The sequence below is a fragment of the Eucyclogobius newberryi genome, unplaced genomic scaffold, assembly GCF_026437365.1.
Source record: "Eucyclogobius newberryi isolate DKJ021-1_F unplaced genomic scaffold, fEucNew1.0.hap1 SCAF_18, whole genome shotgun sequence".
NCBI classification, from domain to species: domain Eukaryota; kingdom Metazoa; phylum Chordata; class Actinopteri; order Gobiiformes; family Gobiidae; genus Eucyclogobius; species Eucyclogobius newberryi.
The window spans coordinates 34,790,699-34,811,174 of NW_027315812.1; the positions used below are offsets into that span (position 1 = coordinate 34,790,699).

General features: G+C 56.4%; 1 protein-coding gene across 7 annotated transcripts in view; it reads right to left on the minus strand.

The window, feature by feature from the left end:
* The window catches only part of slc12a7b (solute carrier family 12 member 7b), a 382,436-nt gene that overhangs the window by 22,690 nt on the left and 339,270 nt on the right, over window positions 1-20,476 (minus strand). For 4 of the 7 annotated variants that reach the window (XM_072451243.1, XM_072451242.1, XM_072451244.1 and 1 more), the window contains exon 22: window positions 1,014-1,154. The exons of the other annotated variants lie outside the window; for them this stretch is intronic. In XM_072451243.1, coding sequence (XP_072307344.1) covers window positions 1,014-1,154 — 141 coding nt within the window. The remainder of the gene's footprint in view (window positions 1-1,013; window positions 1,155-20,476) is intronic. 7 annotated transcript variants of the gene reach the window in all.

Below are 20,476 nucleotides of genomic sequence, written 5' to 3' on the forward strand. Positions count from 1 at the left end.
CCACCTCTACATGCGGCCGTTAGGTCAGCTGATACGCAGGTATGCAGACGAGTCAGGTCTATGTTTTGCTGACAGCAGCTGTAAAACTGAACGCTGCTGCTCAGGTCCTGACTCGAACCAGGAAGTACCATCACATCAGTCCTGTTCTCAGGGACCGGCCTCCTGCTGGTGCCAGAGTCAGGACTAAACATGGACCGGCCTCCTGCTGGTGCCAGAGTCAGGACTAAACATGGACCGGCCTCCTGCTGGTGCCAGAGTCAGGACTAAACATGGACCGGCCTCCTGCTGGTGCCAGAGTCAGGACTAAACATGGACCGGCCTCCTGCTGGTGCCAGAGTCAGGACTAAACATGGACCGGCCTCCTGCTGGTGCCAGAGTCAGGACTAAACATGGACCGGCCTCCTGCTGGTGCCAGAGTCAGGACTAAACATGGACCGGCCTCCTGCTGGTGCCAGAGTCAGGACTAAACATGGACCGGCCTCCTGCTGGTGCCAGAGTCAGGACTAAACATGGAGCGGCCTCCTGCTGGTGCCAGAGTCAGGACTAAACATGGAGCGGCCTCCTGCTGGTGCCAGAGTCAGGACTAAACATGGACCGGCCTCCTGCTGGTGCCAGAGTCAGGACTAAACATGGACCGGCCTCCTGCTGGTGCCAGAGTCAGGACTAAACATGGACCGGCCTCCTGCTGGTGCCAGAGTCAGGACTAAACATGGACCGGCCTCCTGCTGGTGCCTCTGAGATAAAAACTGTTTGTTTAGTTACGCTTTATGGACTGAAACAAATGTATTTACATGTTTCAATTTTAAAATTCATTTGAAAATGCATTTGAATGATTGTAAAGCACTTAACAGTCCGACCCGATTTACAAGTTGGACAATAGAAACATGTTTAGCTCGGTTTCTGGTCAGACACACTGTCTATGGAAATACAAAGGCTGATGCTGCAGTGACAGAGCGTGACATGTGTTTGGTCATGGAAAGAGCTGAGTGAACAACCTCCTACAGCCGCTCTACCTCGTCCTCCTGGTTGTCCTCTGCAGTGGACGAGTGCCGGCTCTGGCTCCCGCTCTGGCTCTGGCCGCTGGAGCTCTCTGCAGCCGCCGCCTGGTGCTTCCTCCTGATGGAGCTACGCGACTCGTCTGTGATACTTTGAATCTGCCCCAGGTTCCACAGGGAGAGGCCGGTTAAGCTCGCAACATCTTCAAATACAGTGAGCTTTTCCCAAACTATTCTATCAAGAGCTAATAAAGGTCTAAACAAACATTGACAGATGCATTTAGATGAAGCGTACAAAAAAGTATATACCGTAATTATCTTTGAAGTCACAATGTCCCAGAGAAATCCATGAATGTAAGAAGTTAATTCAATCAAATCTTTGGTGCAGCTTGAGCTTGTGGTTATTTCCAGGTGAAAGTTTTTTATGTTGAGCGAGCAAACTGAGCTCGTGTCCCGCCTCAACACATGTATTGAGACTAAACCATGCCTCCCCTCTGTCCCCTCTGTCCTCTCTGTCCCTACTGTCCCCTCTGTCCTTACATACAGAGAACATGTCTGAGCTGTCCCCTCTGTCCCCTCTGTCCTTGATCACTGTTTGCTGATTTCACTGTGTTCTGAGCTCGTACTTATTGAGTGAGTTTTATGTTTTAGCGTGATATTTGCACAGAAATATGTTCCATGTAAGTGATGCAGTGTTGTCTTTTGACTCATTTCAACGTGGCACGTTCTAAACTGGAGATCGCAGTATGTCGCAGTGACCGCAGTATGTCGCAGTGACCTCAGTATGTCGCAGTGACCTCAGTATGTCGCAGTGACCTCAGTATGTCGCAGTGACCGCAGTATGTCACAGTGAACGCAGTATGTCGCAGTGACCTCAGTATGTCGCAGTGACCGCAGTATGTCACAGTGAACGCAGTATGTCGCAGTGACCTCAGTATGTCGCAGTGACCGCATATGTCGCAGTGTCCGCAGTATGTCGCAGTGACCGCAGTATGTCGCAGTGACCGCAGTATGTCGCAGTGTCCGCAGTATGTCGCAGTGACCGCAGTATGTCGCAGTGACCGTAGTATGTCGCAGTGACCGCAGTATGTCTCAGTGACCGCAGTATGTCGCAGTGACCACAGTATGTCGCAGTGACCGCAGTATGTCGCAGTGGCCGCAGTATGTCGCAGTGACCGCAGTATGTCGCAGTGACCGCAGTATGTCGCAGTGTCCGCAGTATGTCGCAGTGACCGCAGTATGTCGCAGTGACCGCAGTATGTCGCAGTGTCCGCAGTATGTCGCAGTGACCTCAGTATGTCGCAGTGACCGCATATGTCGCAGTGTCCGCAGTATGTCGCAGTGACCGCAGTATGTCGCAGTGACCGCAGTATGTCGCAGTGACCGCAGTATGTCGCAGTGACCGCAGTATGTCTCAGTGACCGCAGTATGTCGCAGTGACTGCAGTATGTCGCAGTGACCGCAGTATGTCGCAGTGACCGCAGTATGTCGCAGTGTCCGCAGTATGTCGCAGTGACCGCAGTATGTCGCAGTGACCGCAGTATGTCGCAGTGTCCGCAGTATGTCGCAGTGACCGCAGTATGTCGCAGTGACCGCAGTATGTCGCAGTGTCCGCAGTATGTCGCAGTGACCGCAGTATGTCGCAGTGACCGCAGTATGTTGCAGTGACCGCAGTATGTCGCAGTGACCGCAGTATGTCGCAGTGTCCGCAGTGACCGCAGTATGTCGCAGTGACCGCAGTATGTCGCAGTGACCGCAGTATGTCGCAGTGACCGCAGTATGTCGCAGTGTCCGCAGTGACCGCAGTATGTCGCAGTGACCGCAGTATGTCGCAGTGTCCGCAGTATGTCGCAGTGTCCGCAGTATGTCGCAGTTTCCGCAGTGACCTCAGTATGTCGCAGTGACCGCAGTATGTCACAGTGAACGCAGTATGTCGCAGTGACCTCAGTATGTCGCAGTGACCGCAGTATGTCAGAGTGAACGCAGTATGTCGCAGTGACCTCAGTATGTCGCAGTGACCGCATATATCGCAGTGTCCGCAGTATGTCGCAGTGACCGCAGTATGTCGCAGTGACCGCAGTATGTCGCAGTGTCCGCAGTATGTCGCAGTGACCGCAGTATGTCGCAGTGACCGTAGTATGTCGCAGTGTCCGCAGTATGTCGCAGTGACCGCAGTATGTCGCAGTGACCGCAGTATGTCGCAGTGTCCGCAGTATGTCGCAGTGACCGCAGTATGTCGCAGTGACCGCAGTATGTCGCAGTGTCCGCAGTATGTCGCAGTGACCGCAGTATGTCGCAGTGACCGCAGTATGTCACAGTGACCGCAGTATGTCGCAGTGACCGCAGTATGTCGCAGTTACCGCAGTATGTCGCAGTGTCCGCAGTGACCGCAGTATGTCACAGTGACCGCAGTATGTCGCAGTGACCGCAGTATGTCGCAGTGACCGCAGTATGTCGCAGTGTCCGCAGTGACCGCAGTATGTCACAGTGACCGCAGTATGTCGCAGTGACCGCAGTATGTCGCAGTGACCGCAGTATGTCGTAGTGACCGCAGTATGTCGCAGTGACCGCAGTATGTCGCAGTGACCGCAGTATGTCGCAGTTACCGCAGTATGTCGCAGTGTCCGCAGTGACCGCAGTATGTCACAGTGACCGCAGTATGTCGCAGTGACCGCAGTATGTCGCAGTGACCGCAGTATGTCGCAGTGTCCGCAGTGACCGCAGTATGTCACAGTGACCGCAGTATGTCGCAGTGACCGCAGTATGTCGCAGTGACCGCAGTATGTCGCAGTGACCGCAGTATGTCGCAGTGTCCGCAGTATGTCGCAGTGTCCGCAGTATGTCGCAGTGACCGCAGTATGTCGCAGTGACCGCAGTATGTCGCAGTGACCGCAGTATGTCGCAGTGTCCGCAGTGACCGCAGTATGTCGCAGTGACCGCAGTATGTCGCAGTGATCGCAGTATGTCGCAGTGTCCGCAGTGACCGCAGTATGTCAGTATGTCGCAGTGACCGCAGTATGTCGCAGTGACCGCAGTATGTCGCAGTGACCGCAGTATGTCGCAGTGTCCGCAGTATGTCGCAGTGACCGCAGTATGTCGCAGTGACCGCAGTATGTCGCAGTGTCCGCAGTATGTCGCAGTGACCGCAGTATGTCGCAGTGACCGCAGTATGTCGCAGTGTCCGCAGTATGTCGCAGTGACCGCAGTATGTCGCAGTGACCGCAGTATGTCGCAGTGACCGCAGTATGTCGCAGTGTCCGCAGTGACCGCAGTATGTCGCAGTGACCGCAGTATGTCGCAGTGACCGCAGTATGTCGCAGTGTCCGCAGTGACCGCAGTATGTCACAGTGACCGCAGTATGTCGCAGTGACCGCAGTATGTCGCAGTGACCGCAGTATGTCGCAGTGTCCGCAGTATGTCGCAGTGTCCGCAGTATGTCGCAGTGACCGCAGTATGTCGCAGTGACCGCAGTATGTCGCAGTGACCGCAGTATGTCGCAGTGTCCGCAGTATGTCGCAGTGACCGCATTATGTCGCAGTGACCGCAGTATGTCGCAGTGTCCGCAGTATGTCACAGTGACCGCAGTATGTCGCAGTGACCGCAGTATGTCGCAGTGACCGCAGTATGTTGCAGTGTCCGCAGTATGTTGCAGTGTCCGCAATGACCGCAGTACGTCAGTATGTCGCAGTGACCGCAGTATGTCGCAGTGACCGCAGTATGTCGCAGTGACCGCAGTATGTCGCAGTGTCAGCAGTATGTCGCAGTGACCGCAGTATGTCGCAGTGACCGCAGTATGTCGCAGTGACCGCAGTATGTCGCAGTGTCCGCAGTATGTCGCAGTGACCGCAGTATGTCGCAGTGTCCGCAGTGACCGCAGTATGTCGCAGTGACCGCAGTATGTCGCAGTGATCGCATTATGTCGCAGTGTCCGCAGTGACCGCAGTATGTCAGTATGTCGCAGTGACCGCAGTATGTCGCAGTGACCGCAGTATGTCGCAGTGACCGCAGTATGTCGCAGTGACCGCAGTATGTCGCAGTGTCAGCAGTATGTCGCAGTGACCGCAGTATGTCGCAGTGACCGCAGTATGTCGCAGTGTCAGCAGTATGTCGCAGTGACCGCAGTATGTCACAGTGACCGCAGTATGTCGCAGTGACCGCAGTATGTCGCAGTGACCGCAGTATGTTGCAGTGTCCGCAATGACCGCAGTACGTCAGTATGTCGCAGTGACCGCAGTATGTCGCAGTGACCGCAGTATGTCGCAGTGACCGCAGTATGTCGCAGTGTCAGCAGTATGTCGCAGTGACCGCAGTATGTCGCAGTGACCGCAGTATGTCGCAGTGACCGCAGTATGTCGCAGTGTCCGCAGTATGTCGCAGTGACCGCAGTATGTCGCAGTGTCCGCAGTGACCGCAGTATGTCGCAGTGACCGCAGTATGTCGCAGTGATCGCAGTATGTCGCAGTGTCCGCAGTGACCGCAGTATGTCAGTATGTCGCAGTGACCGCAGTATGTCGCAGTGACCGCAGTATGTCACAGTGACCGCAGTATGTCGCAGTGACCGCAGTATGTCGCAGTGTCCGCAGTATGTCGCAGTGTCCGCAGTATGTCGCAGTAACCGCAGTATGTCGCAGTGACCGCAGTATGTCGCAGTGACCGCAGTATGTCGCAGTGTCCGCAGTATGTCGCAGTGACCGCATTATGTCGCAGTGACCGCAGTATGTCGCAGTGTCCGCAGTGACCGCAGTATGTCACAGTGAACGCAGTCTGTCGCAGTGACCGCAGTATGTTGCAGTGTCCGCAGTATGTCGCAGTGTCCGCAGTATGTCGCAGTGACCGCAGTATGTCGCAGTGACCGCAGTATGTTGCAGTGTCCGCAGTGACCGCAGTATGTCAGTATGTCGCAGTGACCGCAGTATGTCGCAGTGACCGCAGTATGTCGCAGTGACCGCAGTATGTCGCAGTGACCGCAGTATGTCGCAGTGTCAGCAGTATGTCGCAGTGACCGCAGTATGTCGCAGTGACCGCAGTATGTCGCAGTGACCGCAGTATGTCGCAGTGACCGCAGTATGTCGCAGTGTCCGCAGTATGTCGCAGTGACCGCAGTATGTCGCAGTGACCGCAGTATGTCGCAGTGACCGCAGTATGTCGCAGTGTCCGCAGTATGTCGCAGTGACCGCAGTATGTCGCAGTGACCGCAGTATGTCGCAGTGACCGCAGTATGTCGCAGTGACCGCAGTATGTCGCAGTGTCCGCAGTATGTCGCAGTGACCGCAGTATGTCGCAGTGTCCTAAGTATGTGACAGTGTCCGCAGTGACCGCAGTATGTCGCAGTGACCGCAGTATGTCGCAGTGACCGCAGTATGTCGCAGTGACCGGAGTATGTCGCAGTGACCGCAGTATGTCGCAGTGACCGCAGTATGTCGCAGTGTCCGCAGTATGTCGCAGTGACCGCATTATGTCGCAGTGACCGAATTATGTCGCAGTGACCGCAGTATGTCGCAGTGTCCGCAGTATGTCGCAGTGACCGCAGTATGTCGCAGTGACCGCAGTATGTCGCAGTGTCAGCAGTATGTCGCAGTGACAGCAGTATGTCGCAGTGACCGCAGTATGTCGCAGTGACCGCAGTATGTCGCAGTGACCGCAGTATGTCGCAGTGACCGCAGTATGTCGCAGTGACCGCAGTATGTCGCAGTGACCGCAGTATGTCGCAGTGTCCGCAGTATGTCGCAGTGACCGCAGTATGTCGCAGTGTCCGCAGTATGTCACAGTGTCCGCAGTGACCGCAGTATGTCGCAGTGACCGCAGTATGTCGCAGTGACCGCAGTATGTCGCAGTGACCGCAGTATGTCGCAGTGTCCGCAGTGACCGCAGTATGTCGCAGTGACCGCAGTATGTCGCAGTGACCGCAGTATGTCGCAGTGTCCGCAGTATGTCGCAGTGACCGCAGTATGTCGCAGTGACCGCAGTATGTCGCAGTGTCCGCAGTATGTCGCAGTGACCGCAGTATGTCGCAGTGTCCGCAGTGACCGCAGTATGTCGCAGTGACCGCAGTATGTCGCAGTGACCGCAGTATGTCGCAGTGACCGCAGTATGTCGCAGTGACCGCAGTATGTCGCAGTGTCTGCAGTGACCGCAGTATGTCACAGTGACCGCAGTATGTCGCAGTGACCGCAGTATGTCGCAGTGACCGCAGTATGTCGCAGTGACCGCAGTATGTCGCAGTGACCGCAGTATGTCGCAGTGTCCGCAGTAGGTCGCAGTGTCCGCAGTATGTCGCAGTGACCGCAGTATGTCGCAGTGACCGCAGTATGTCGCAGTGACCGCAGTATGTCGCAGTGTCCGCAGTATGTCGCAGTGACCGCATTATGTCGCAGTGACCGCAGTATGTCGCAGTGTCCGCAGTGACCGCAGTATGTCACAGTGACCGCAGTATGTCGCAGTGACCGCAGTATGTCGCAGTGACCTTAGTATGTCGCAGTGTCCGCGGTATGTCGCAGTGACCGCAGTATGTCGCAGTGACCGCAGTATGTCGCAGTGTCCGCAGTATGTCGCAGTGACCGCAGTATGTCGCAGTGACCGCAGTATGTCGCAGTGACCGCAGTATGTCGCAGTGTCCGCAGTATGTCGCAGTGACCGCAGTATGTCGCAGTGTCCGCAGTGATCGCAGTATGTCACAGTGACCGCAGTATGTCGCAGTGACCGCAGTATGTCGCAGTGTCCGCAGTATGTCGCAGTGACCGCAGTATGTCGCAGTGACCGCAGTATGTCGCAGTGACCGCAGTATGTCGCAGTGTCCGCAGTATGTCGCAGTGACCGCAGTATGTCGCAGTGACCGCAGTATGTCGCAGTGTCCGCAGTATGTCGCAGTGACCGCAGTATGTCGCAGTGACCGCAGTATGTCGCAGTGTCCGCAGTATGTCGCAGTGACCGCAGTATGTCGCAGTGACCGCAGTATGTCGCAGTGACCGCAGTATGTCGCAGTGACCGCAGTATGTCGCAGTGTCCGCAGTGACCGCAGTATGTCACAGTGACCGCAGTATGTCGCAGTGACCGCAGTATGTCGCAGTGACCGCAGTATGTCGCAGTGTCCGCAGTGACCGCAGTATGTCACAGTGACCGCAGTATGTCGCAGTGACCGCAGTATGTCGCAGTGACCGCAGTATGTCGCAGTGTCCGCAGTATGTCGCAGTGTCCGCAGTATGTCGCAGTGACCGCAGTATGTCGCAGTGACCGCAGTATGTCGCAGTGTCCGCAGTATGTCGCAGTGACCGCATTATGTCGCAGTGACCGCAGTATGTCGCAGTGTCCGCAGTATGTCGCAGTGACCGCAGTATGTCGCAGTGTCCGCAGTGACCGCAGTATGTCGCAGTGTCCGCAGTATGTCGCAGTGACCGCAGTATGTCGCAGTGACCGCAGTATGTCGCAGTGTCCGCAGTATGTCGCAGTGACCGCATTATGTCGCAGTGACCGCAGTATGTCGCAGTGTCCGCAGTGACCGCAGTATGTCACAGTGACCGCAGTATGTCGCAGTGACCGCAGTATGTCGCAGTGACCGCAGTATGTTGCAGTGTCCGCAATGACCGCAGTACGTCAGTATGTCGCAGTGACCGCAGTATGTCGCAGTGACCGCAGTATGTCGCAGTGACCGCAGTATGTCGCAGTGTCAGCAGTATGTCGCAGTGACCGCAGTATGTCGCAGTGACCGCAGTATGTCGCAGTGACCGCAGTATGTCGCAGTGTCCGCAGTATGTCGCAGTGACCGCAGTATGTCGCAGTGTCCGCAGTGACCGCAGTATGTCGCAGTGACCGCAGTATGTCGCAGTGATCGCAGTATGTCGCAGTGTCCGCAGTGACCGCAGTATGTCAGTATGTCGCAGTGACCGCAGTATGTCGCAGTGACCGCAGTATGTCGCAGTGACCGCAGTATGTTGCAGTGTCCGCAGTGACCGCAGTATGTCAGTATGTCGCAGTGACCGCAGTATGTCGCAGTGACCGCAGTATGTCGCAGTGACCGCAGTATGTCGCAGTGACCGCAGTATGTCGCAGTGTCAGCAGTATGTCGCAGTGACCGCAGTATGTCGCAGTGACCGCAGTATGTCGCAGTGTCAGCAGTATGTCGCAGTGACCGCAGTATGTCTCAGTGACCGCAGTATGTCGCAGTGACCGCAGTATGTCGCAGTGACCGCAGTATGTTGCAGTGTCCGCAATGACCGCAGTACGTCAGTATGTCGCAGTGACCGCAGTATGTCGCAGTGACCGCAGTATGTCGCAGTGACCGCAGTATGTCGCAGTGACCGCAGTATGTCGCAGTGTCAGCAGTATGTCGCAGTGACCGCAGTATGTCGCAGTGACCGCAGTATGTCGCAGTGACCGCAGTATGTCGCAGTGTCCGCAGTATGTCGCAGTGACCGCAGTATGTCGCAGTGTCCGCAGTGACCGCAGTATGTCGCAGTGACCGCAGTATGTCGCAGTGATCGCAGTATGTCGCAGTGTCCGCAGTGACCGCAGTACGTCAGTATGTCGCAGTGACCGCAGTATGTCGCAGTGACCGCAGTATGTCACAGTGACCGCAGTATGTCGCAGTGACCGCAGTATGTCGCAGTGTCCGCAGTATGTCGCAGTGTCCGCAGTATGTCGCAGTGTCCGCAGTATGTCGCAGTAACCGCAGTATGTCGCAGTGACCACAGTATGTCGCAGTGACCGCAGTATGTCGCAGTGTCCGCAGTATGTCGCAGTGACCGCATTATGTCGCAGTGACCGCAGTATGTCGCAGTGTCCGCAGTGACCGCAGTATGTCACAGTGAACGCAGTCTGTCGCAGTGACCGCAGTATGTCGCAGTGACCGCAGTATGTTGCAGTGTCCGCAGTGACCGCAGTATGTCAGTATGTCGCAGTGACCGCAGTATGTCGCAGTGACCGCAGTATGTCGCAGTGACCGCAGTATGTCGCAGTGACCGCAGTATGTCGCAGTGACCGCAGTATGTCGCAGTGTCAGCAGTATGTCGCAGTGACCGCAGTATGTCGCAGTGACCGCAGTATGTCGCAGTGACCGCAGTATGTCGCAGTGACGGCAGTATGTCGCAGTGTCCGCAGTGACCGCAGTATGTCAGTATGTCGCAGTGACCGCAGTATGTCGCAGTGACCGCAGTATGTCGCAGTGACCGCAGTATGTCGCAGTGTCAGCAGTATGTCGCAGTGACCGCAGTATGTCGCAGTGACCGCAGTATGTCGCAGTGTCCGCAGTATGTCGCAGTGACAGCAGTATGTCGCAGTGTCCGCAGTATGTCCCAGTGTCCGCAGTGACCGCAGTATGTCGTAGTGACCGCAGTATGTCGCAGTGACCGCAGTGACCGCAGTATGTCAGTATGTCGCAGTGACCGCAGTATGTCGCAGTGACCGCAGTATGTCGCAGTGACCGCAGTATGTCGCAGTGACCGCAGTATGTCGCAGTGTCAGCAGTATGTCGCAGTGACCGCAGTATGTCGCAGTGACCGCAGTATGTCGCAGTGTCAGCAGTATGTCGCAGTGACCGCAGTATGTCACAGTGACCGCAGTATGTCGCAGTGACCGCAGTATGTCGCAGTGACCGCAGTATGTTGCAGTGTCCGCAATGACCGCAGTACGTCAGTATGTCGCAGTGACCGCAGTATGTCGCAGTGACCGCAGTATGTCGCAGTGACCGCAGTATGTCGCAGTGTCAGCAGTATGTCGCAGTGACCGCAGTATGTCGCAGTGACCGCAGTATGTCGCAGTGACCGCAGTATGTCGCAGTGTCCGCAGTATGTCGCAGTGACCGCAGTATGTCGCAGTGTCCGCAGTGACCGCAGTATGTCGCAGTGACCGCAGTATGTCGCAGTGATCGCAGTATGTCGCAGTGTCCGCAGTGACCGCAGTATGTCAGTATGTCGCAGTGACCGCAGTATGTCGCAGTGACCGCAGTATGTCACAGTGACCGCAGTATGTCGCAGTGACCGCAGTATGTCGCAGTGTCCGCAGTATGTCGCAGTGTCCGCAGTATGTCGCAGTAACCGCAGTATGTCGCAGTGACCGCAGTATGTCGCAGTGACCGCAGTATGTCGCAGTGTCCGCAGTATGTCGCAGTGACCGCATTATGTCGCAGTGACCGCAGTATGTCGCAGTGTCCGCAGTGACCGCAGTATGTCACAGTGAACGCAGTCTGTCGCAGTGACCGCAGTATGTCGCAGTGACCGCAGTATGTTGCAGTGTCCGCAGTGACCGCAGTATGTCAGTATGTCGCAGTGACCGCAGTATGTCGCAGTGACCGCAGTATGTCGCAGTGACCGGCAGTATGTCAGTATGTCGCAGTGACCGCAGTATGTCGCAGTGACCGCAGTATGTCGCAGTGACCGCAGTATGTCGCAGTGACCGCAGTATGTCGCAGTGTCAGCAGTATGTCGCAGTGACCGCAGTATGTCGCAGTGACCGCAGTATGTCGCAGTGACCGCAGTATGTCGCAGTGACCGCAGTATGTCGCAGTGTCCGCAGTATGTCGCAGTGACCGCAGTATGTCGCAGTGACCGCAGTATGTCGCAGTGACCGCAGTATGTCGCAGTGTCCGCAGTATGTCGCAGTGACCGCAGTATGTCGCAGTGACCGCAGTATGTCGCAGTGACCGCAGTATGTCGCAGTGACCGCAGTATGTCGCAGTGACCGCAGTATGTCGCAGTGTCCGCAGTATGTCGCAGTGACCGCAGTATGTCGCAGTGTCCTAAGTATGTGACAGTGTCCGCAGTGACCGCAGTATGTCGCAGTGACCGCAGTATGTCGCAGTGACCGCAGTATGTCGCAGTGACCGGAGTATGTCGCAGTGACCGCAGTATGTCGCAGTGACCGCAGTATGTCGCAGTGTCCGCAGTATGTCGCAGTGACCGCATTATGTCGCAGTGACCGAATTATGTCGCAGTGACCGCAGTATGTCGCAGTGTCCGCAGTATGTCGCAGTGACCGCAGTATGTCGCAGTGACCGCAGTATGTCGCAGTGTCAGCAGTATGTCGCAGTGACAGCAGTATGTCGCAGTGACCGCAGTATGTCGCAGTGACCGCAGTATGTCGCAGTGACCGCAGTATGTCGCAGTGACCGCAGTATGTCGCAGTGACCGCAGTATGTCGCAGTGACCGCAGTATGTCGCAGTGTCCGCAGTATGTCGCAGTGACCGCAGTATGTCGCAGTGTCCGCAGTATGTCACAGTGTCCGCAGTGACCGCAGTATGTCGCAGTGACCGCAGTATGTCGCAGTGACCGCAGTATGTCGCAGTGACCGCAGTATGTCGCAGTGTCCGCAGTGACCGCAGTATGTCGCAGTGACCGCAGTATGTCGCAGTGACCGCAGTATGTCGCAGTGTCCGCAGTATGTCGCAGTGACCGCAGTATGTCGCAGTGACCGCAGTATGTCGCAGTGTCCGCAGTATGTCGCAGTGACCGCAGTATGTCGCAGTGTCCGCAGTGACCGCAGTATGTCGCAGTGACCGCAGTATGTCGCAGTGACCGCAGTATGTCGCAGTGACCGCAGTATGTCGCAGTGACCGCAGTATGTTGCAGTGTCTGCAGTGACCGCAGTATGTCACAGTGACCGCAGTATGTCGCAGTGACCGCAGTATGTCGCAGTGACCGCAGTATGTCGCAGTGACCGCAGTATGTCGCAGTGACCGCAGTATGTCGCAGTGTCCGCAGTAGGTCGCAGTGTCCGCAGTATGTCGCAGTGACCGCAGTATGTCGCAGTGACCGCAGTATGTCGCAGTGACCGCAGTATGTCGCAGTGTCCGCAGTATGTCGCAGTGACCGCATTATGTCGCAGTGACCGCAGTATGTCGCAGTGTCCGCAGTGACCGCAGTATGTCACAGTGACCGCAGTATGTCGCAGTGACCGCAGTATGTCGCAGTGACCTTAGTATGTCGCAGTGTCCGCGGTATGTCGCAGTGACCGCAGTATGTCGCAGTGACCGCAGTATGTCGCAGTGTCCGCAGTATGTCGCAGTGACCGCAGTATGTCGCAGTGACCGCAGTATGTCGCAGTGACCGCAGTATGTCGCAGTGTCCGCAGTATGTCGCAGTGACCGCAGTATGTCGCAGTGTCCGCAGTGATCGCAGTATGTCACAGTGACCGCAGTATGTCGCAGTGACCGCAGTATGTCGCAGTGTCCGCAGTATGTCGCAGTGACCGCAGTATGTCGCAGTGACCGCAGTATGTCGCAGTGACCGCAGTATGTCGCAGTGTCCGCAGTATGTCGCAGTGACCGCAGTATGTCGCAGTGACCGCAGTATGTCGCAGTGTCCGCAGTATGTCGCAGTGACCGCAGTATGTCGCAGTGACCGCAGTATGTCGCAGTGTCCGCAGTATGTCGCAGTGACCGCAGTATGTCGCAGTGACCGCAGTATGTCGCAGTGACCGCAGTATGTCGCAGTGACCGCAGTATGTCGCAGTGTCCGCAGTGACCGCAGTATGTCACAGTGACCGCAGTATGTCGCAGTGACCGCAGTATGTCGCAGTGACCGCAGTATGTCGCAGTGTCCGCAGTGACCGCAGTATGTCACAGTGACCGCAGTATGTCGCAGTGACCGCAGTATGTCGCAGTGACCGCAGTATGTCGCAGTGTCCGCAGTATGTCGCAGTGTCCGCAGTATGTCGCAGTGACCGCAGTATGTCGCAGTGACCGCAGTATGTCGCAGTGTCCGCAGTATGTCGCAGTGACCGCATTATGTCGCAGTGACCGCAGTATGTCGCAGTGTCCGCAGTATGTCGCAGTGACCGCAGTATGTCGCAGTGTCCGCAGTGACCGCAGTATGTCGCAGTGTCCGCAGTATGTCGCAGTGACCGCAGTATGTCGCAGTGACCGCAGTATGTCGCAGTGTCCGCAGTATGTCGCAGTGACCGCATTATGTCGCAGTGACCGCAGTATGTCGCAGTGTCCGCAGTGACCGCAGTATGTCACAGTGACCGCAGTATGTCGCAGTGACCGCAGTATGTCGCAGTGACCGCAGTATGTTGCAGTGTCCGCAATGACCGCAGTACGTCAGTATGTCGCAGTGACCGCAGTATGTCGCAGTGACCGCAGTATGTCGCAGTGACCGCAGTATGTCGCAGTGTCAGCAGTATGTCGCAGTGACCGCAGTATGTCGCAGTGACCGCAGTATGTCGCAGTGACCGCAGTATGTCGCAGTGTCCGCAGTATGTCGCAGTGACCGCAGTATGTCGCAGTGTCCGCAGTGACCGCAGTATGTCGCAGTGACCGCAGTATGTCGCAGTGATCGCAGTATGTCGCAGTGTCCGCAGTGACCGCAGTATGTCAGTATGTCGCAGTGACCGCAGTATGTCGCAGTGACCGCAGTATGTCGCAGTGACCGCAGTATGTTGCAGTGTCCGCAGTGACCGCAGTATGTCAGTATGTCGCAGTGACCGCAGTATGTCGCAGTGACCGCAGTATGTCGCAGTGACCGCAGTATGTCGCAGTGACCGCAGTATGTCGCAGTGTCAGCAGTATGTCGCAGTGACCGCAGTATGTCGCAGTGACCGCAGTATGTCGCAGTGTCAGCAGTATGTCGCAGTGACCGCAGTATGTCTCAGTGACCGCAGTATGTCGCAGTGACCGCAGTATGTCGCAGTGACCGCAGTATGTTGCAGTGTCCGCAATGACCGCAGTACGTCAGTATGTCGCAGTGACCGCAGTATGTCGCAGTGACCGCAGTATGTCGCAGTGACCGCAGTATGTCGCAGTGACCGCAGTATGTCGCAGTGTCAGCAGTATGTCGCAGTGACCGCAGTATGTCGCAGTGACCGCAGTATGTCGCAGTGACCGCAGTATGTCGCAGTGTCCGCAGTATGTCGCAGTGACCGCAGTATGTCGCAGTGTCCGCAGTGACCGCAGTATGTCGCAGTGACCGCAGTATGTCGCAGTGATCGCAGTATGTCGCAGTGTCCGCAGTGACCGCAGTACGTCAGTATGTCGCAGTGACCGCAGTATGTCGCAGTGACCGCAGTATGTCACAGTGACCGCAGTATGTCGCAGTGACCGCAGTATGTCGCAGTGTCCGCAGTATGTCGCAGTGTCCGCAGTATGTCGCAGTGTCCGCAGTATGTCGCAGTAACCGCAGTATGTCGCAGTGACCGCAGTATGTCGCAGTGACCGCAGTATGTCGCAGTGTCCGCAGTATGTCGCAGTGACCGCATTATGTCGCAGTGACCGCAGTATGTCGCAGTGTCCGCAGTGACCGCAGTATGTCACAGTGAACGCAGTCTGTCGCAGTGACCGCAGTATGTCGCAGTGACCGCAGTATGTTGCAGTGTCCGCAGTGACCGCAGTATGTCAGTATGTCGCAGTGACCGCAGTATGTCGCAGTGACCGCAGTATGTCGCAGTGACCGCAGTATGTCGCAGTGACCGCAGTATGTCGCAGTGACCGCAGTATGTCGCAGTGTCAGCAGTATGTCGCAGTGACCGCAGTATGTCGCAGTGACCGCAGTATGTCGCAGTGACCGCAGTATGTCGCAGTGACGGCAGTATGTCGCAGTGTCCGCAGTGACCGCAGTATGTCAGTATGTCGCAGTGACCGCAGTATGTCGCAGTGACCGCAGTATGTCGCAGTGACCGCAGTATGTCGCAGTGTCAGCAGTATGTCGCAGTGACCGCAGTATGTCGCAGTGACCGCAGTATGTCGCAGTGTCCGCAGTATGTCGCAGTGACCGCAGTATGTCGCAGTGTCCGCAGTATGTCCCAGTGTCCGCAGTGACCGCAGTATGTCGTAGTGACCGCAGTATGTCGCAGTGACCGCAGTATGTCGCAGTGTCCGCAGTGACTGCAGTATGTCACAGTGACCGCAGTATGTCGCAGTGACCGCAGTATGTCGCAGTGACCGCATTATGTCGCAGTGACCGCAGTATGTCGCAGTGTCCGCAGTGTCCGCAGTGACCGCAGTATGTCGCAGTGACCGCAGTATGTCGCAGTGACCGCAGTATGTCGCAGTGACCGCAGTATGTCGCAGTGTCCGCAGTATGTCGCAGTGTCCGCAGTATGTCGCAGTGACCGCAGTATGTCGCAGTGACCGCAGTATGTCGCAGTGTCCGCAGTATGTCGCAGTGTCAGCAGTATGTCGCAGTGACCGCAGTATGTCGAAGTGACAGCAGTATGTCGCAGTGACCGCAGTATGTCGCAGTGACCGCAGTATGTCGCAGTGTCAGCAGTATGTCGCAGTGACCGCAGTATGTCACAGTGACCGCAGTATGTCGCAGTGACCGCAGTATGTCGCAGTGACCGCAGTATGTTGCAGTGTCCGCAATGACCGCAGTGACCGCAGTATGTCGCAGTGACCGCAGTATGTCGCAGTGACCGCAGTATGTCGCAGTGACCGCAGTATGTCGCAGTGTCAGCAGTATGTCGCAGTGACCGCAGTATGTCGCAGTGACCGCAGTATGTCGCAGTGACCGCAGTATGTCGCAGTGTCCGCAGTATGTCGCAGTGACCGCAGTATGTCGCAGTGTCCGCAGTGACCGCAGTATGTCGCAGTGACCGCAGTATGTCGCAGTGATCGCAGTATGTCGCAGTGTCCGCAGTGACCGCAGTATGTCAGTATGTCGCAGTGACCGCAGTATGTCGCAGTGACCGCAGTATGTCACAGTGACCGCAGTATGTTGCAGTGACCGCAGTATGTCGCAGTGTCCGCAGTATGTCGCAGTGTCCGCAGTATGTCGCAGTAACCGCAGTATGTCGCAGTGACCGCAGTATGTCGCAGTGACCGCAGTATGTCGCAGTGTCCGCAGTATGTCGCAGTGACCGCATTATGTCGCAGTGACCGCAGTATGTCGCAGTGTCCGCAGTGACCGCAGTATGTCACAGTGAACGCAGTCTGTCGCAGTGACCGCAGTATGTCGCAGTGACCGCAGTATGTTGCAGTGTCCGCAGTGACCGCAGTATGTCAGTATGTCGCAGTGACCGCAGTATGTCGCAGTGACCGCAGTATGTCGCAGTGACCGCAGTATGTCGCAGTGTCAGCAGTATGTCGCAGTGACCGCAGTATGTCGCAGTGACCGCAGTATGTCGCAGTGACCGCAGTATGTCGCAGTGACCGCAGTATGTCGCAGTGTCCGCAGTGACCGCAGTATGTCAGTATGTCGCAGTGACCGCAGTATGTCGCAGTGACCGCAGTATGTCGCAGTGACCGCAGTATGTCGCAGTGTCAGCAGTATGTCGCAGTGACCGCAGTATGTCGCAGTGACCGCAGTATGACCGCAGTATGTCGCAGTGACCGCAGTATGTCGCAGTGTCAGCAGTATGTCGCAGTGACCGCAGTATGTCGCAGTGACCGCAGTATGTCGCAGTGACCGCAGTATGTCGCAGTGTCCGCAGTATGTCGCAGTGACCGCAGTATGTCGCAGTGTCCTAAGTATGTGACAGTGTCCGCAGTGACCGCAGTATGTCGCAGTGACCGCAGTATGTCGCAGTGACCGCAGTATGTCGCAGTGACCGGAGTATGTCGCAGTGACCGCAGTATGTCGCAGTGACCGCAGTATGTCGCAGTGTCCGCAGTATGTCGCAGTGACTGCATTATGTCGCAGTGACCGAATTATGTCGCAGTGACCGCAGTATGTCGCAGTGTCCGCAGTATGTCGCAGTGACCGCAGTATGTCGCAGTGACCGCAGTATGTCGCAGTGTCAGCAGTATGTCGCAGTGACCGCAGTATGTCGCAGTGTCCGCAGTATGTCGCAGTGACCGCAGTATGTCGCAGTGTCCGCAGTATGTCACAGTGTCCGCAGTGACCGCAGTATGTCGCAGTGACCGCAGTATGTCGCAGTGACCGCAGTATGTCGCAGTGACCGCAGTATGTCGCAGTGACCGCAGTATGTCGCAGTGTCCGCAGTATGTCGCAGTGACCGCAGTATGTCGCAGTGTCCGCAGTGACCGCAGTATGTCGCAGTGTCCGCAGTGACCGCAGTATGTCGCAGTGACCGCAGTATGTCGCAGTGACCGCAGTATGTCGCAGTGACCGCAGTATGTCGCAGTGTCAGCAGTATGTCGCAGTGACCGCAGTATGTCGCAGTGACCGCAGTATGTCGCAGTGACCGCAGTATGTCGCAGTGTCCGCAGTATGTCGCAGTGACCGCAGTATGTCGCAGTGTCCGCAGTGACCGCAGTATGTCGCAGTGACCGCAGTATGTCGCAGTGATCGCAGTATGTCGCAGTGTCCGCAGTGACCGCAGTACGTCAGTATGTCGCAGTGACCGCAGTATGTCGCAGTGACCGCAGTATGTCACAGTGACCGCAGTATGTCGCAGTGACCGCAGTATGTCGCAGTGTCCGCAGTATGTCGCAGTGTCCGCAGTATGTCGCAGTGACCGCAGTATGTCGCAGTGACCGCAGTATGTCGCAGTGACCGCAGTATGTCGCAGTGTCAGCAGTATGTCGCAGTGACCGCAGTATGTCGCAGTGACCGCAGTATGTCGCAGTGACCGCAGTATGTCGCAGTGTCCGCAGTATGTCGCAGTGACCGCAGTATGTCGCAGTGTCCGCAGTGACCGCAGTATGTCGCAGTGACCGCAGTATGTCGCAGTGATCGCAGTATGTCGCAGTGTCCGCAGTGACCGCAGTACGTCAGTATGTCGCAGTGACCGCAGTATGTCGCAGTGACCGCAGTATGTCACAGTGACCGCAGTATGTCGCAGTGACCGCAGTATGTCGCAGTGTCCGCAGTATGCCGCAGTGTCCGCAGTATGTCGCAGTGTCCGCAGTATGTCGCAGTAACCGCAGTATGTCGCAGTGACCGCAGTATGTCGCAGTGACCGCAGTATGTCGCAGTGTCCGCAGTATGTCGCAGTGACCGCATTATGTCGCAGTGACCGCAGTATGTCGCAGTGTCCGCAGTGACCGCAGTATGTCACAGTGAACGCAGTCTGTCGCAGTGACCGCAGTATGTCGCAGTGACCGCAGTATGTTGCAGTGTCCGCAGTGACCGCAGTATGTCAGTATGTCGCAGTGACCGCAGTATGTCGCAGTGACCGCAGTATGTCGCAGTGACCGCAGTATGTCGCAGTGACCGCAGTATGTCGCAGTGACCGCAGTATGTCGCAGTGTCAGCAGTATGTCGCAGTGACCGCAGTATGTCGCAGTGACCGCAGTATGTCGCAGTGACCGCAGTATGTCGCAGTGACGGCAGTATGTCGCAGTGTCCGCAGTGACCGCAGTATGTCAGTATGTCGCAGTGACCGCAGTATGTCGCAGTGACCGCAGTATGTCGCAGTGACCGCAGTATGTCGTAGTGTCAGCAGTATGTCGCAGTGACCGCAGTATGTCGCAGTGACCGCAGTATGTCGCAGTGTCCGCAGTATGTCGCAGTGACCGCAGTATGTCGCAGTGTCCGCAGTATGTCCCAGTGTCCGCAGTGACCGCAGTATGTCGTAGTGACCGCAGTATGTCGCAGTGACCGCAGTATGTCGCAGTGTCCGCAGTGACTGCAGTATGTCACAGTGACCGCAGTATGTCGCAGTGACCGCAGTATGTCGCAGTGACCGCATTATGTCGCAGTGACCGCAGTATGTCGCAGTGTCCGCAGTATGTCGCAGTGTCCGCAGTGACCGCAGTATGTCACAGTGACCGCAGTATGTCGCAGTGACCGCAGTATGTCGCAGTGACCGCAGTATGTCGCAGTGTCCGCAGTATGTCGCAGTGTCCGCAGTATGTCGCAGTGACCGCAGTATGTCGCAGTGTCCGCAGTATGTCGCAGTGTCAGCAGTATGTCGCAGTGACCGCAGTATGTCGCAGTGACAGCAGTATGTCGCAGTGACCGCAGTATGTCGCAGTGACCGCAGTATGTCGCAGTGTCAGCAGTATGTCGCAGTGACCGCAGTATGTCGCAGTGACCGCAGTATGTCGCAGTGACCGCAGTATGTCGCAGTGACCGCAGTATGTTGCAGTGTCCGCAATGACCGCAGTGACCGCAGTATGTCGCAGTGACCGCAGTATGTCGCAGTGACCGCAGTATGTCGCAGTGACCGCAGTATGTCGCAGTGTCAGCAGTATGTCGCAGTGACCGCAGTATGTCGCAGTGACCGCAGTATGTCGCAGTGACCGCAGTATGTCGCAGTGTCCGCAGTATGTCGCAGTGACCGCAGTATGTCGCAGTGTCCGCAGTGACCGCAGTATGTCGCAGTGACCGCAGTATGTCGCAGTGATCGCAGTATGTCGCAGTGTCCGCAGTGACCGCAGTATGTCAGTATGTCGCAGTGACCGCAGTATGTCGCAGTGACCGCAGTATGTCACAGTGACCGCAGTATGTCGCAGTGACCGCAGTATGTCGCAGTGTCCGCAGTATGTCGCAGTGTCCGCAGTATGTCGCAGTAACCGCAGTATGTCGCAGTGACCGCAGTATGTCGCAGTGACCGCAGTATGTCGCAGTGTCCGCAGTATGTCGCAGTGACCGCATTATGTCGCAGTGACCGCAGTATGTCGCAGTGTCCGCAGTGACCGCAGTATGTC